Source organism: Siphateles boraxobius, unplaced genomic scaffold (assembly GCF_051911475.1).
Source record: "Siphateles boraxobius isolate OS27281-9 unplaced genomic scaffold, OSU_SipBor_1 56, whole genome shotgun sequence".
Taxonomy (NCBI): Eukaryota; Metazoa; Chordata; class Actinopteri; order Cypriniformes; family Leuciscidae; genus Siphateles; species Siphateles boraxobius.
Genome location: NW_027509182.1, coordinates 932535 through 950739, shown reverse-complemented (window position 1 = coordinate 950739; position 18205 = coordinate 932535). Strand labels below are relative to the sequence as shown.

Below are 18205 nucleotides of genomic sequence, written 5' to 3'. Positions count from 1 at the left end.
CCCTCGCCTTGTGGTGGCTTGGAATTACAAGGGGAATCAGTTTCAAAGCAACAAAATGCATGTGTCTACATTACAATTTAGAGTGATCTTTTATCAGAGGTGACTATGTCCAAGTTATGCATTTCAGAAATGTACATACAAATCAGTTAGATAATAATGCATTAATTTAAGGCAGAAACAATGATCTCATCGAAGTAATGATTACATGTTTGTTAACAAATGGCTAGGATATAGAAATATGTAGCATTGGAACATGTTGATATGTATCAGATTTAAAACCTCATTTAGAAGTGACAAATTCCGATCTGTGTCAGATGTGAGGGGAAAAAATCAGATTTTTTTGTGCCAGTGTAAACTCAGCCTTATAATTTTAAAATAACCCATCGGAAAGACTCATTTGATGATTTACTAATTGACCCTTCGCTAAGCCCCGCCCTCCCTAGTTACTGTTGCTACGCCTGTCAAGCTTTCGTGTCTGGCACGTCTATTACAGTGTGTATGCACCGGTGTCAGACATTCCCAATGAGATAATTAGTAATTTTTGGCGAACATGTGAAATATCTGAGAGAGCAAGACAAAGGGGACTGCAGTATGCATTCGAGGGATATATCCACGACATAATATGCAACCGATTAGCGAATAATTTCATTCAAATTGAAGCTAAAGCCTATAGTCCCAGCGCAAGTAGCCGCCGCCTCATACGCAGACCATTCAAATGGGAAACACACAGCTATTTTCGTGCACAGCAGGGTAAGTGAAATGTGAAAATAATCTAATAATTATATATCAAACAGTTTATCGATACATTTTGTGGAATAACACTAACACCGGGTGAGCCGCGATCAGATTGCGTTAAAGTTACTCAGTCAGGGGTAACGTTAGTAGGCCGTCGATTAACAAAATGCTGAAATATATTTTAAAGTATGTCAGTGAGCCTCCGTCTTGTCTTTAATCGTCTTATTTTACGTTAAAATATATGCATTATGAACAAAGAACAGTCATTATTTCCAACTTCCAAGCAATATGCGTTTTTGTTAATCCTGTAGACATGTAGTTGTGAATGGGGTCTCCCACACTGCTGATCCACGCACATCATTTCTCCTCTTGGCTTTTAGATTTTCGGGAAGGAAAAAAATTCCACTCCCGCGTCCAAACTTTTAGGATACCGGGTATCAGATTTGCACAATCCATACGCACAACGCTTCGGCATGTTTCACTCGATCGAAAGCTTGCCAGACCTCCCGCGCCTAGTTACGGTTGCTAAGACACGATTGGCCAGTTGCGGTTTTCGGGCGTGGCTTAGCGAAGGGTCAATTCTCTCAACAGTGTAACCCACAGTGTTTGAACAGAATGTTATTTCATTTTTTAGAAATATTTGATGACATACAGATAATTACTGCTTTTAAATTATTTTAAATACATGTAACTGTTATTTTTAAAATAATTCATGTTATCTAATATATGTACAATTACAAACAATATTACCCTTACATAACAATATATAGATATATATTCCCCATTAAAAAAAGTTACATTGTTAGTAACATGTTAGTGTCGCTTATTACTTTTTCAATAGGATTGATTGATCGTACTTTATATTGTGAGTAGCTTGTAGCTTAGCAAGCTACTAAGCCCTTATTAGTTCACAAGGTAAGTACTTTTATTCGTGTGTAATCTACCTGTGCCTCGACCTGGATCGCTTTTTCCGTGAGTGTGATGGGGAGCGAGAGCAAGTTCTTGACCTTCTGGAATGTCTGGATCTACTGGATGAGCGATTTTTGTCGTCTGAAAGAAACCAATCAAAACTCTCATCAATTAAAAAGAAAAACATTTTGAGAGAGTATTACTGTGTGTGAGAGCCTAGGTTTGAGAGGGCAGACCTGGCTCAATGGCAGCAGCAATGGTTGACTGAGCCTCTCGAACTCTCTTCATGACGTCCTCCAGCTCTTTGGCCGCAGCTTGAGGCGTGAGCTCTGGAGGCTTCACTATGGCATTATTGGAGTGGTTAATTCTGGAAAAGTATTGTAAATACGTTATGTTGATTAATTAATATTTAAATGCATATCACATGGATGAAATGGGATGCACTGAATTAACTGAATTAAACAACGCTGGCGGGTTGTCTTTCTCGCTGGATAACACTCACTTGAGTGGCCTATCCCCAAACATGACTCCATTGAATGTAAGTGCTCGTGACACTGAATCCTGATCAGAAAACTCCACAAAAGCAAAACGTGTCGGTTGTGTTTCATCTCCTGCCATTCTAACAAACTTCACATCTCCCACCTGCTTGAAGAACTCGAGGAGCTGCTCTGCTGTGGTGCTCTACAGGAGAAGGATAAAACAAGCACAACATGAGCTTGAAACACAAAAGAGAAAATTGCGTAAGTTTCGATATCCAGTTTAGTTACATTGGCATATTAGTGAATACAATATAAGCAAATATTCAGCAGGTGGAAATAAAGAGCCTAACGAGTATCTAATAATGTAGAAAATTGCAATTGGATGTGGTGTTCTCGCGTTGATCGGATTGGCTGGCACACCAATTTAGACGCATGCAGCTCATATTGTTATCATGTAACCATGGCTCCTTTCCTGGATCTTGAAACACACCTTTACTGACCAGCAGGTTGAATATGATTAGGGTTAAGATTGGCATTAGGGATAGAAACAAGTAAGGACCCAATAATGTAGCATCCATTATAAAAATTGATTTTGTCAACACTGGATGCAGCGCGAATCCCGAACATTAAACTGATGTCCTATTCTACTTCTGACGTACTCCAAGCACCTTTGCCATTTCTGACACAGGGAACAAATAGATATGCAAAAATTGCTTTATTACATCCAGTGTAGAAAGCCTCTATCTGTTGTGGCTTAGACATTATGCAAGTATAAATAGCATCTAACACTTACACGACTTTCTTTTTTGCTATTTGCACTTGGGCTATTTGCCTCTGCCATAAATTCTAATTCATTATCACATACCTGTGAATTCAAATTGCCGACATACACCGTCCTCCTGATCTCGTCAATTTTAGAGGGATCAACATTACCCATGAGCGGAGGTTGCGAAGCGATTGCACTCAGAGCCGCCACAGACGTGTCCAAACTAGACTTCAGGACCCCCAGATTAGCTAAAGGAAGACCTCGCTGCCCCCAAATACGACACACGTTAGTGTTTTGACAATTGACAGTTTGTGGATTAAAAATAGTACATTTGTGGCATGCAGTAGATGAGAATGTAGGTGACATTTTTTCATCATTCAGTAAAGGCCAGAATACACTACACGGTTATTAAAATCTGAACGGATTTTAAAACACTAGGCATCATACACTTGTTGACTTTGTAAATGGTTACAGAGAAAAACTGAGCTTAATACACTAAACGACTTTCAAGTCGTTCCAAAAACAACAAACTCATGCAGAAACACGCGTCTCGTTTGTAAGAGATGCATGACAAATCAAAACTATATGCCTTCTAAAATCAGCTCAAAATAACAAACATGTTTAAAATCCTCTGACTGGATGGAATCACAGTCGGAGGGGAAAAAAAGAAGAGTCTTTTTTTAGTGTCAAGTCCTCCAAACTAGTGTCTCAGCAAACTAGTGTCAACTCCTCCAAAAATGCAAATCAGACATTAAAAATCTGTGGAAAAGTTGTGTAGTGTATTCCAGCCTTAGTTTGTGAGTGTGTTTTTACGTTCTGTAGCGTAGTGGGGCTGGGAATGGGCAGAAGTCCTCCTCCACTCATCAGGCTGGCTACGGGTGCTGCAGGGGCCAAAAGTGAGAGTGCCTTTGCCTCTTCAGGGATTTTTCCTGAAGAACAAGAACACTGGCATTAGGGTGGCCAATGGAGAAGTCTCCAGCTGCTTCTTCTACGACCCAAGATTCGGAGGAGAGTCCTCCAACAAGCCTAGTGCTCTAACACCCACCCTGAGCATCTCCAACCCCGACCATGAATAATCAAACAAACTGAACTAGCATAGCTACTCTCCTTTTACTATCAACACAAGACATACTGTAAACAGGATGACTGTTGCACACAAAACAGAGAAAAGAACATTGTGATTTGTCCTTTTCTCTCTTTTAAAAAAAGATCAGAACAGAACATGTAGAGAATGAGTTAACACTTTATGGTATGGGTCACCTGTACTGGAAACATATTGGTCATGAACCATACGATATCAAGCATGGGCGCTTTTCTCCCTGGGGCGATCGTGTCGCAGTGTTGGAAAGGGTGTGCAACACAAGACAACCGTTCATGTTGGCTGCATCACACTAATAGCACATAGAACATCAGATACAGAAAAGAAGAACATTTTAAGTGTCTTAGAGAAATCCCCCCTCAAACTGTCACCCCTGAAAAGTGTTGCCTTCACAATAAAGTTAACAACATGTAATTTTCCCAAATACGTTTCAGCCAGTGTTGGTAAAATATACGCATGCTCTGTGCTCACAGTGATTATAGTACTCATGGATAAGCTGACTATTTGTATATCTGGGCTTTTAAATGAGTGAAGAACTAAATTAAAACCTCAAATATGACGTTCAGCTACTTCAGAATTACTCTAAAGACAATGTTCCCCAAAACCATGCTAAAGGTAAAGGGTTAGTTCACCCGAAAATGAAAATTCTGTCATTAATTACTCAGCCTCATGTCGTTCCAAACCCGAAAGACCTTCATTCATCTTCGGAAAACAAGTTAAGATATTTTTGATGAAGTCCGAGAGCTTTCTGACCCCCTATAGACAGAAATGCAATTACAACTTTGAAGGCACAGAAAGGTAGAAAAGACATCCTTAAAATAGTGCATGAGACTACAGTGATTCAACCTTAATTTAATTAAGTGACGAAAATACTTTTTGTGCGCAAAAAAAAGACAAGCAAAACTAACAACTTAATTCAACAATTTCTTCTCTTCTGTGTCAGTCTCTGACGCTTTTCATGTGAGCACCACGACGTATGCCCCAGAAGCCCTTTGTTGAAGAAGACACAGACGAGAAGAAATTGTTGTATAAAGTTGTTAGTTTTGCTTCTTTTCTTTTTTGCAAACAAAAAGTATTCTCGTTGCTTCATAAATTTAGGTTAAACCACTGTAGTCTCATGCACTATTTTAAAGGGACAATGTGTAGTTTTTTAGGTATTTTATTATCTAAATTTGTATTCATAAATATGTCCTCAATGGTGTACAAATACCTCCGCCAATTATCTGACTTTTCTTCATAAACAAAGAATATATTATCTTTATATACATGTGACGGGTAGGTCCACGGAGGCTTCCATGTCGTTCCGTCATCTTGAAAAACTATAATAGCAGAGAGGGTCAAAAAATACTGGGCCAACGCGTTTCCACAACGCGTTTTCGTTCAGAGCCAGCGTCACGTAACTGAAAGCAAAAGAGACGGAGGAGCAGAGCAGTGAGAGGCGCTTGTCACTGCCCCAGCAAGTTATTCATACTGTAACATTCGTTTGTTCGTTGTGTCAAGTTGCAGTTTGTTTGAAATGACAAACCTGTTCACCCGAAGTAAAACTCGACGAAGTGCTATTAGAGGACATCCTGTCATAGCTTGTTGGTACATAACAGCTACCGTAGATGCAACATGCATTTGAAAAAGCGAGGCGCTGGAGAGCACAATTCGTTTGAATGCAAAATACAATTTCACCGCTAGATGGGAGAAATTCCTACACAATGTCCCTTTAAGGATGTCTTCACTACCTTTCTGGACCTTGAAAGTGGTAATTGCATTTCTGTCTATAGGGGATCAGAAAGATCTCTGATTTCATCAAAATATCTTAATTTGTGTTCCGAAGATGAAAGAAAGGTCTTACGGTTTTGGAACGATATGAGGGTGAGTAATTAATGACAGAATTTTCATTTTTGGTTGAACTAACCCTTTAAACATGTACAATGATATGAGCTTTTTAATAAAAATTGTTCTATTCCTTGTCATTACAGTGAACTGAAGAAGGAGTTCTAAACACTCTCTAGCAGCAGTTCTGTCACTTTACTGAATTACAAACTCTTATACTAGAAAATACTAGGGCTCCATGATATTGGAAAAAAAAAATTTTAAATGTACTATGAAATTTTGATTATGAAAAATACAGAAATTGATGACTTGAATAGCTCAATTTAAAAATAATTATTCAACAATGATTGTGTTGTTGTTGTTTTTTTTAGAGGAGTGTATTACAGTAGATTAGAAAATGAAAAAAGTTTTAAAAAGCTCAAAATTACGTTTTATTAATGTGAACCTTGCTTGAGTGTAATGGGTACCTTGAGTACACTTTTCACCAGAATCAACTCAAACCTCTTTCAGTAACCATAAAGTTTATAATCTAAAAAAATCTATCTTAAAATTCAAGGATGTTCTTAAAGTTTACATAAGTAACATTTTTTTATAGTTTTCACAGGCCATATTCCTGCTTGTATTGATCCATTAAATTTGACTATAATATAAAACATGTTATTGAATTTAGTGATGATTAAAAATATTAAACAAAATAATAAATATATTGCAATAATGCTATTATACTGTCAAATAAAAAAATCAAGTATTTCATAAAAAATAAAACGTTTTGAAGTTTCAGAAAAATTAAAGTACATCTGTAAAATTACAATACAAATTTTTAAGTCTTAGGCTTCGATGTAAAATCGATGAACCATTGTGTAAAAATACACAGTGTCGAGCTTTACTCTGAAACCTATAGCACATTATTTGATTTAATTAAATCGCAAACCTTTTTTATTTGATATTCACACTAAGCCATATCGTGATATCAATTTTATTTCTATATATCATGCAGCCCTTGAAAATATGCATTGAAAACTTGCTTTTATTTTGGCAGGACAGCAATGCCAAACACAAGGTCAAATTACCAAGTCCTGATTTCAATAAAACATTGAAAATTTGACGGAATTTAATGCTGTCTTATATTGCTGTTTAATACTGAAAATTTGTATTTCAGTACTTATAATTCAGTAAAAACAGAAAATTGATGTCTGAATACTTTTGTGAAGATTATTTTCCAAAGAAGAACCCTGAGCAGATCAGTGGAGAGGAGCGAGAGAAAGAGAGAGAGGAGGAGATCTTAATGCATTAGAAATCAGTAACAGCTGCCCTTGTACCGTTCAAACCTCCCTCCAATACTGGGCGTCAAGTCAACCTGGACAGCTTTCAAAGACAGGCAAAGGGGTGCAACTGTGGGATTGGGGACGAGGGACAAGGGGACGGGGAAAAAAAGGAAAAAAAGAAAAGAAAAACAACACAATGAATATGCAACTCTTCTAAGAGGCAAAAAGAGACAACATGAGAGAAAAAAAAAAAAAGGAAAAAAAAAAATAAAAAAATAAAAAAGAGACAAGGTGTCCATCGCGGAAGGTTCAGCGGCTATGCTCCTGGTCACATTCCCCCCTTGAAGGCAGCGTGGGCCCCGGTGGGTATAGTGTCTTGGAAAACAAAGCCTTGAGTCAGGCTAGTGTAGTAGTGTAGCCTGGGTCACTCTAGTCATCTGATATGCACACATAATCAACACAGAAAAAACATACAGAAACCAAATTAATCAACGTAGTAAGCCATCCAGAACCAAGTCACGAGGACAAACATTTCAGGCAAGAGGGAAGCTCTCTTAGATACCATGTTTTTCATGAATACGGATGTTTACAGTGAAAGAAACAAGTGGTTAGCCAGTGATTGCACATTAGACTTGAGAAGACCTCACCCTTTCACCTCATACCCTGTAGCCTACTCTGCTTCCGAATGCTTGTTTCATAGTCTACACTTTGCATGAAAAGGGAACAAAATGGAGCTTGAAACCACTTGAAATGAAGTGAATTGAATGTTTCTTGGTCAGTGAAACTAGGCACTTAACCTTCAGAAAACGGTCTACTTCAGGAGGGTAAACTAAATGTTTATTTTCTATATTTATGAACATTAGCCAAACAAATTAAGCAAATAAAATGTATACAATCATTAAAAAAAAAAACTGAATAAGCCAGAAAAAGTACGACTACAATTTTATATTAAATTACAAAATCACTCAATTGTGGCCAGCTAGCTTTGATTTGTAGTTATAATATAAATTAAAATAAATATATAATATTATTAATAAAAATATAAATACACATATAACATACTTCCCATAAATGAAATGTGTTTTATTGTTTTTATTAAATTAACATTAGTAACAAGACTGAGCTTAACTAATGAGGGCATCGTTTTGACTAAAAACCTGTGTACAGACATTTGATGTGCTGGATACTAGCTACAATTTGTGCCAATTTTTATGTTAGATAGCATCCAATATATCTCACTCAACAGAATAAAGGATTTGTGCCATTATAGTGATCAAAAATGCAAAGGACACTAATCTGAACCCTATTAACTAAACGTGCCATAGTTCCTATGAGGTAAATCACTGGGAACCCACAACCCAAAATGCTTTAAATGTCTTCAACACACTTAGATGCTGAATCTGATCATTTCAATCATGTTTTAATTAGAGAGACATCTAAAACATTCTGGTAGGTGGGTCACTAGTATTGGATTTAAGAAACTTTGAGCTAAAGCATCAGTTTTAGCAAACAAAACCTCTCACAAATTCACATATAGCAAGCAACTCAAATTAAAAATGTAAAGCTATATTCACCAGGCAAGCAAGTCTGGACAATTAATAATATTAGAATCACAGAATTACACAGTTACCTACCATTATATTTCTGAATGCATGCTAAACCAAGGGCCACTAAAAGGATGGGGTGTAACAATTCACTCTTAACAGAACCTGGAAAGTTGATCTTTATATATATATATAGATATAACAAACAAAATCATGACAATCAAAAAATCATTGTCAAAAAGTTGTGCTAGAATGCAATGAGTTATTGGTCACACACAAAAAATTAAGAGTGTTACTTATATAAATAATTAAATATGTTAATTTAAAATGCAATGTTTTATCTGCCAAATAAATACACATATTTTAAACAGTTTGTTCTTTCAATCATGGTGTGTCTTAAAGCTGCAGTCCGTAACTTTTTTGGGTTAAAAATTATCCCAAATAAATTTTTGAGCAAGTACATAACCAGCCAGTCTTCAAAACTATCTGCTTGCCTTAGCTTGATTCAAAACGGTAAACTTGTAATAATATTTTTAATTCCCGTGGTACTGGTGGATTTCCGCGGGAGATTCGAGCATGTCTTTGCGTCATTACGTCACATCTGTACACATAAAGAAGGTGTCTCGGCTTGTTGACTATATTGCGTGTGAGGATGTTGGAGGTGGAGATTTATAGCCTTTTCTCACAACACTTGATATAATTAAACTTATTAAACTTATTGAGACACAGCCCATGTAAAGTTGATAATGTCATGATCCTGATTCTTTCCTTCTGTTTTCTTTCCTTTGTCTCCCTCTGCTGGTAATACTACATCTCCTCTCTCTCCTTTCTCACGCACTCACCCATCATCTCTTCCCCTCATTACCATCAGCTGTCTCATGATCATCTCACCTTAACACCTGTTCTCTATCTTCCCCTTATCTCCACGCTACTTCTAGCTCTCTCTTTCTTGTCTCTTTTGTCGGATTATTGTTTGACCTTCATGCACGCTAGATCGCTGTATATGCAACATCTCAGAAGCTGTATCCCTTGTCCTGTCCTGTCCTATCCTGTCAAGTCCTGATTGTAAGAACGTCAGTTTTCTACTGCTGTGTTTTACCACTTCTGTGCCGTACCCAGCCATCTCCGAGGAGTGTAGCAGAGGGTCCTTCTTCAAGCCCGCTGTCCCGTCTACCGTACTCACGAACCTTCAGGTTCTCCGGCTGAGGTCGTCGATCCTCGTCTGAACAAGCAGCTGTGCGCTGCACAGTTTCCTCAGGGAAAGAGACTGTTTCTGTTTATTCAGCCTGTGAGGCGTTGTCTTATTTTTTCATTAAAAGATTTACCTGCTATCACTTCTGGACTCCTCTGATCTGTGACAGAATAATCCGACCAAAAAGGATGGATCCGGCTGGTGATCACCCCATCCAGGCCGCCGTGGAGATGCAGGGAGCTTTGTTGGGGAGGCACGACGAGGAACTCTCCGTGGCTCGTCGTGCTGTGGACTCTTTGTCTGCTCAAGTGGCCGACCTTTCTCAGCAGCTTCACAGGGTCCGTTTGTATGCGGCTCATCCTGCCGTTCTGGAGTCACCTGAACCGCGGATAAACAATCCTCCTTGTTACTCTGGCAAACCTAGGGAGTGCCTTCCCTTTCTGACCCATTGCGAGGTCGTTTTTTCACTCCAACCGTCGATCTACGCTAGTGAGCGTTCTCGCATTGCCTATGTGATCTCCCTTCTTAAGGGCAGGGCCCGCGAGTGGGGAACGGCAGTTTGGAATGCTGAAGGTGAATGTCCGATTCGTTACTCTCTGTTTAAGGAAGAGATGCTGCGCGTTTTTGACCGCTCTGTCCATGGTCCTGAGGCCTCGCGCGCATTATCCTCATTACGTCAGGGAAGACGTTCTGTCTCCGACTTTTCTGTGGACTTTCGGACCCTCGCCACCTCTTGTGGATGGAACGAGCCAGCTCTGGTTGCTCGCTTCACTGAGGGCCTCAATGCCGAGATAAGGGACGAGGTACTGGCTCGGGAGTTTCCCACTCACCTCGATCCCCTGATCGATTCAGCCTTACGCGTGGAGAAGCGCTTTGAATTGCGCCAACGCGCTCGTCGCACCGTGACCACACCCACTCCTTCGTTCTTTGCCAACACTCCGCTGTCTTCTACAGACCCAGAACCCATGCAGCTGGGTGGAATACGGATTTCAACCACCGAACGCCAGCGCCGGATTGTCAATCGCCTTTGCCTCTACTGCGGGTCTGACAAGCACTTCGTTTCGGCGTGCCCGGTAAAAGCCAGAGCTCACCAGTCATGAGAGGGAGACTGGTGAGCGCATCCTCTCTAGACCCTCTATCACGCTCTTGCACTACGCTTTCTGTTTTTCTCCGCTGGATTGATTCCTCTGTCACCTGTCCAGCCCTGATTGACTCTGGAGCTGAGGGAAATTTTATGGATGAGAACTGGGCTTGCAGGCAGGGTATTCCCCTTGTTTATCTTCAGGAACCTACGTCAGTCTTCGCCCTGGATGGCAGCGTTCTCGCCCAGGTTAGCCGTTCCACAGCACCGGTGAGTCTCACCGTATCTGGCAACCACACAGAGACTATTTCTTTTTTGATTTTCAATTCCCCCAGCACCCCTTTAGTTTTAGGCCATCCTTGGCTTACCGAACATAATCCCCATATTAATTGGACTAAGAATTCTATACTCTCCTGGGGTCTCTCCTGTCATGTTAATTGTCTTGTGTCTGCTGTTTCTCCCGTGTCCCCTGTTTCTGTTTTTCAGGAAGAACCAGGGGATTTGTCCGGGGTTCCCGAGGAGTACTTCGATTTGCGAGCGGTTTTCAGTCGTTCCCGGGCCGCATCTCTCCCTCCCAACCGTCCTTACGATTGTAGTATAGAGCTTCTCCCGGGAACCACGCCCCCCCGCGGGAGGCTCTACTCTCTTTCGGCACGCAGAGCGTAAAGCTCTTGAGAAGTATCTCTCCGAATCATTAGACGCGGGTACTATCGTTCCGTCCACGTCGCCGGCGGGGGCAGGGTTTTTTTTTGTTAAGAAAAAGGATGGTTCGCTGCGCCCCTGCATAGATTACAGAGGGCTGAACAACATAACTATTAAGAATCGGTATCCTTTACCTCTCATGTCTTCAGCCTTTGAGATCTTGCAGGGGGCGCAATACTTCACGAAACTAGATCTTCGCAATGCCTATCATCTGGTCCGCATCAGGGAGGGTGACGAGTGGAAGACGGCGTTTAATACACCCCTCGGTCACTTCGAATATCGCGTTCTTCTGTTCGGATTGGTCAACGCTCCCGCCGTGTTCCAGGCACTTATTAATGATGTCCTCAGGGACATGTTAAACCTTTTCGTGTTCGTTTACCTAGACGATATCCTGATTTTCTCCCCTAGTCTCCAAGTTCATTTGCAGCATGTTAGACAGGTACTTCAGCGCCTCTTAGAGAACCGTCTTTTTGTCAAAGCCGAGAAATGCACCTTTCACGCCCCATCTGTTACATTTCTCTGCTCCGTTATCCCCGCCCAGGGGATTAGTATGGACCCTGTCAAAGTTCGTGCGGTTACCGACTGGCCCCTACCTGAGTCTCGTGTCGCCCTTCAGCGTTTTTTGGGGTTCGCGAATTTCTATCGACGCTTTATTCAGGGTTTTAGTCAAATTGCGGCCCCCCTTTCCACGCTCACTTCGGTCAAGACTCAGTTCTCCTGGACTGATGCCGCCCAGGCGGCTTTTGAGCGTCTCAAATATCTCTTTTCTTCCGCGCCTGATTCTGATTACCCCGGATTTAGAGAGACAGTTTATCGTCGAGGTCGACGCTTCGGAGGTGGGTGTGGGGGCCATCCTCTCTCAACGCTCCGCTGTTGATGAGCGGATTCACCCCTGCGCCTTTTTCTCTCATCGTCTTACCCCTGCCGAGCGGAATTATGATGTTGGAAATCGAGAGCTTCTGGCCATTCGCCTTGCGTTAGGGGAGTGGCGTCACTGGCTGGAGGGTTCTGCGGTTCCGTTCGTGGTTTGGACTGACCATAAGAATCTCGAGTAGATCCGTTCAGCCAAGAGACTCAACGCCCGTCAGGCTCGCTGGTCTCTTTACTTTACGCGCTTTGATTTTACTATCTCTTTTCGCCCGGGTTCCAAGAATCAAAAGCCCGACGCTCTCTCTCTCGCCAGTTTCCTTCTCCAGATATCGTGCCTACGGAGGAGGGAATTCTCCCCAAGGGGGCGATAGTAGGCGCGGTCAACTGGGGAATCGAACGTCTGGTTAAGCGCGCACTGTCCCGTACTCAGACGCCACGACTCTGTCCTAAGGGTCTTTTATTTGTTCCTCCTTCTGCCCGTCGCGCCGTACTTCAGTGGGGTCACTCTTCTAAATTATTCGCTCACCCTGGGGTCAGAGGTACCATCGCCGTCGGTTCGACAGAGATTTTGGTGGCCCTCCCGCAAACGAGACATTCGTCGCTACATCTCCTCCTGTTCCATTTGCGCCCAAACCAAGAGCAGTAATAAACCCCCAGCGTGATATCTAAGACCCCTACCCGTTCCCTCTTGCCCGTGGGCACAGATTGCTCTTGATTTTATCACGGGGCTTCCTCCCTCCAGGGGTAACCAGGTTATTCTCACGGTCATTGATCGTTTTTCTAAAGCCGCCCATTTCATTCCGCTGACTAAGCTTCCGTCCGCCAGAGAAACCGCTCAGATAGTCGTTGATCATGTTTTTAGGATCCATGGTCTTCCCGAGAATGTAGTTTCGGATAGGGCACCACAATTCTCTTCCCTCTTTTGGAAGGAGTTTTGTCGCCTTGTTGGAGCCTCAGTCAACCTCTCCTCTGGGTACCACCCCCAGACGAACGGTCAGGCTGAACGCGCTAACCAAACCATTGGTCGTCTGTTGCGCTGTCTCACATTTCGTAATCCCGCGTCTTGGGCAGAACAGCTTTCTTGGGCTGAGTATGCCTATAATTCCGCTCCGGCCTCCGCCACCGGCTTATCGCCTTTTCAGAGTTGTTTAGGGTACCAACCTCCGCTTTTTCCCTCCTCCGACCTTAAATCTAAGGTGCCCTCCGTACAAGCATTCATCCAGCGCTGTCAACGAACTTGGAGAACGGTCAGGTCTGCACTTTGTAAATCACGCGCCATTACGCTTCGGGCCGCCAATAAGCGTCGCGTCAAAAGCCCCCGTTATGCGTGTGGTCAGAAGGTTTGGCTTTCGACTTCGAACCTCCCTCTTCAGTATCCCTCACGCAAGCTCGCTCCCAAATTCATTGGGCCATTCCGCGTCGTTAAGGTCCTTAGTCCAGTCTCGGTTAGACTTAGATTGCCAGCCAATCTCCGTCGTGTCCATCCCGTTTTTCACGTTTCTAATTTGAAGCCCGTGGTTCGCGCTCCACTTCGTCCTGTCCTGTCTCCAGTCCGTGTCGAGGGTTCGCCCATCTACCAGGTTCGCAAACTACTCGACGTCCGCCCCAGGGGGAGGGGTCAACAATTCCTCGTCGATTGGGAGGGTTATGGTCCTGAGGAGAGATGTTGGATCCCCTCCCGGGACGTCCTGGACCGCTCGCTCATTGACGACTTTTTTCGCTCCCGTCAGTCTTCCTCTTGTGCGCTGGGTGGCGCACCTTGAGGAGAGGGTACTGTCATGATCCTGATTCTTTCCTTCTGTTTACTTTCCTTTGTCTGCCTCTGCTGGTAATACTACATCTCCTCTCTCTCCTTTCTCACGCACTCACCCATCATCTCTTCCCCTCATTACCATCAGCTGTCTCATGATCATCTCACCTACACACCTGTTCTCTATCTTCCCCTTATCTCCACGCTACTTCTAGCTCTCTCTTTCTTGTCTCTTTTGTCGGATTATTGTTTGACCTTCATGCACGCTAGATCGCTGTATATGCAACATCTCAGAAGCTGTATCCCTTGTCCTGTCCTGTCCTATCCTGTCAAGTCCTGATTGTAAGAACGTCAGTTACCACTTCTGTGCCGTACCCAGCCATCTCCGAGGAGTGTAGCAGAGGGTCCTTCTTCAAGCCCGCTGTCCCGTCTACCGTACTCACGAACCTTCAGGTTCTCCGGCTGAGGTCGTCGATCCTCGTCTGAACAAGCAGCTGTGCGCTGCACAGTTTCCTCAGGGAAAGAGACTGTTTCTGTTTATTCAGCCTGTGAGGCGTTGTCTTATTTTTTCATTAAAAGATTTACCTGCAATCACTTCTGGACTCCTCTGATCCGTGACAGATAATTCCATGAATAACTGCAATTGCAGATTTCGAACAGAGATGGTGACAAAGAGGAAAAACTACGGACTGCAGCTTTAATTTCAATTGATTGGATTTATAAGTTGATTTATTGTAGCATTTACATTCAAACGTTTGTGGTCTGTAAGGGTTTAACCCCCCCGAAAGAAATGCAGCAAAAATGCATTAAATTTATCAAAAGTAACAGTCAAGATTTTATACTGAGCATATATATATATATATATATATATATATATATATTAGGGCTGGGTGAAAATATCGATTCATCAATGCATTGCAATTATCTGTTTCTCAATTCAATATCGATTCATCAAATCCTATGAATCGATTCAGCCCACCGGCCAGTGGCGGCGCTGTGGGCAACACTCTAGTGAGAGCGTTCAGCGTTGTTCAAGACACGCTTTACCAAACAGCAAGATGACGGACAGTAGCTGCACTCCGTTCAAGCCTGCACCACCAAATATGGAAGTCGTTAGGCCTAATTTAGGGGGGCTGAAGCTACCCCAAAATGTTCCTAAGCCCCCCTAAATGATATTAAGAAAAACAATAAGTCTCCGGGAGTCTCCCGCATATTGATAGCGGCTCCATGATGTACGCAAATTAATTCAAATCTCCCGAAATCTAGAGCTCGTGAGCTCCAAACCGCGTAGCGTGTGCACGACAGAGAGGGAGAGAGAGTGTGTGTGCAAATGTGCGCGCGTGTGCCTCACGAAGCTCATTTTTTTATGAGTATGCACATTTTGTGTTTCTGTTTGTTACAGTTGTGGTTTGTATTCAACACATGTACAATATTGTACAGTTTGTTCAGCTAAATAAACCATGACAGGAAACATGGTGGGGTCAATTTGTTCTTAAACATTGGTAATACTGCACACATTATTTAAAAATATACTCAGGTACTATAACTACTTGTGTATTTACTTATTATTGAATCGATATCAAAGCTTATAAATCAATATCGAATCGAAGCCTCAAGAATCAAAATCGAATCGAATTGTGAAATTCCTAACAATACCCAGCCCTAATATATATATATATTGTATAGCTATATTTATAGCTATATATATAATGCTTTTTTCTTGAACTTTCTATTCATCTAAAAACCCTAAAATAAAATGTATCTCTGCGTATATAATTTTCTAGCAATGCATTTCATTAGCAATGAAAAAAAAGTTTTAGCAAAACACTGAAAGCGTGTTCACAAAGCCCTGACGCTGTTACATAAAGTATGATCTTAATCACCTCCATAATTTCCACATCCTTCAGCTCAACTGATAAACAAGAGAGCTGGTGTCACTCCACCCACCTCCACTCACTCACAAAATAAAACAGAGCTGATAACACTGATACCTCAGCACACAGAACTCATGGTTATCATACACATCTAGGACACAAAAACACACAAAATAATGTCAGGAAGCCAATTATCGTTTGCTCTTCTCAAAAGTTTGATTTGCAGTCAGATACCCAGTGTCATTCTAGAATCAGGCACACAAATGTAACACGCATGCAAACATACTAACCTTCAGCGCAGGGCACAACAATCAAAGCTCTGTCAATAAAAACTGTGTTGGTTAAATGTTGTGCCACACCAACACTGGAAGGGTCTCGATACTTTATGTAACAAACTTTGGATGAAAAGGAAAGAGGTGCATTGCTGAAAGAGAAGAAAAACAAGTGATGTAATTGCCTTTTGTGTTGTTAAATAATTTGTTGCATATGATTGTTGTTTTTTTCTGGTCAATTATGAAAAGGAAGATATAGCTAATCTTTGTAAAGTTGGTGAATTCCTCTCAAAAGCAGGGTTATTATGGTTTAGAATTTTATGCCAGTTTTATTTTACTTTCAATGCAGTTTCTTTTTCACTCTATGACTGTTTTTCTAGTTTCAGTTTACTTTTTAGTATATTTATGCACTATTACATGAGAACTGTTGTTCAATATCAGTGTGTGCAGAGACTCAGAACAACACAATTGTAAGCGTGTTTTTGAACGAATCAGCTAACTGAACGATTCAATGACTCACAATAATAAAAATGCTGTCATAATATTTTAAACAATGTTATGAAATGTTTAATATTTCCATATACTGTGTAGTAGAGCTGCACGATTCTGGATAAATTGAGAATCATTTTTTATTTTATTTTTTCAAACAGAGATCACGATTCTCCCATGATTCTGAACACACAATTAAACAGAATTACATGGAATTTATAAAAACACATTAAGCCAAGGGACTAGACTAGAGGATTTAAGGAAAAAGGCCTTTATTCAGTCATGGCTTAGGCAGTTAAAAACAGGTAACATAACCGCCCACCGAATGGAATATGGAATTTACTAGAGGTTCTGACAAAATGTTAAATACTGCAGTTTATTTAAAATGAATGAATTGTTCTTAAAAAATGGTTTGAATGAATGATTCAATGACTCACTCATAAATACTTCACTTGTTTCATTACTAGGGTTGGGTATCGTTTGAATTTGAACGATTCCGATTTCGATTCCTTGTTTCGATTCCGGTTCCTAACGATTCTCGATTCCGATTCTTTTAAGAGGCAGGGTCAAAAAAGTTTAGGATATTTTAAATGAGCTAGCTAACCAACGATCTTTCTGAAGGAAATAGTCTAACCTTCTCCATCAATTTTAATTCTATGAACTTTTTACTTTTTATGAATTTCTCACAGGGTTGTTTTCAACTACAATATAAATATCAAATCCATGAACTTGAATGTAAATATTATAAATTATGAATATATTTTCACAGGGGTACACTTTCCTCAAGAGAGCTTTATTTTTGAAAACCTCATGAAAACACATTTACACATGAGTGTATGATGCTGCAGGTACTTAAACATGTTACCGTACTCCCACTGATGGGCTAACCTAGTGCAGAATAGCGAATAAACAATAAGAAATAACTTGTAAAACCTTCGTCATCTGGCGAGGAGAGAGCAACCAGCGAAATAACCTGTGCTCCGAACGGCGTTGAGAGCACTTTTGGAACATATCCATGCCTTGGTTTGATGCTGCGTTCACACCAGACGCGAATAGAGCGTCTGACGCGAGTGATTTCAATGCAAAGACGCGTTACGCGCGTAAAACATTCCTGCGGCGCGAATGGGGACAGGCCCGCTTTTCAGTTTATAATGTCTATGTTTATATAGACGCGAATATTCCTTTTTTACGTGCGTCAATTTCGCTCTTGATGCGCAAATGGATTCAAAGTGTTCAAGCGTATAACTAGACGCGGTAGGCGCGAATTTGACGCGCTATTAGCAGCATTAGGACGACTCTCGAGTTGCTTCGCTCGGTTATGCCAACACTTCCAGTGGACGCTTCTTTGTTGGTG

The 18205-nt window shown here is 41.4% G+C and overlaps 1 protein-coding gene across 4 annotated transcripts in view; it reads right to left on the bottom strand.

Moving 5' to 3' along the window:
- srek1 (splicing regulatory glutamine/lysine-rich protein 1) overlaps window positions 1-18205 on the bottom strand; it is a 47698-nt gene that overhangs the window by 18574 nt on the left and 10919 nt on the right. Inside the window, exons 2-9 of one of the 4 annotated variants that reach the window (XM_077206367.1) lie at window positions 16381-16514; window positions 7132-7514; window positions 4150-4280; window positions 3703-3818; window positions 2989-3153; window positions 2147-2325; window positions 1881-2011; window positions 1680-1785 (exon numbers count right to left, since the gene is read on the bottom strand). In XM_077206367.1, coding sequence (XP_077062482.1) covers window positions 1680-1785; window positions 1881-2011; window positions 2147-2325; window positions 2989-3153; window positions 3703-3818; window positions 4150-4180 — 728 coding nt within the window. In that variant the 5' untranslated portion in view covers window positions 4181-4280; window positions 7132-7514; window positions 16381-16514. Of the gene's footprint in view, window positions 1-1679; window positions 1786-1880; window positions 2012-2146; window positions 2326-2988; window positions 3154-3702; window positions 3819-4149; window positions 5578-7131; window positions 7515-16380; window positions 16515-18205 lie in introns of those variants that run through there. The other 3 variants (XM_077206365.1, XM_077206368.1, XM_077206366.1) reach the window with 3 other exon arrangements.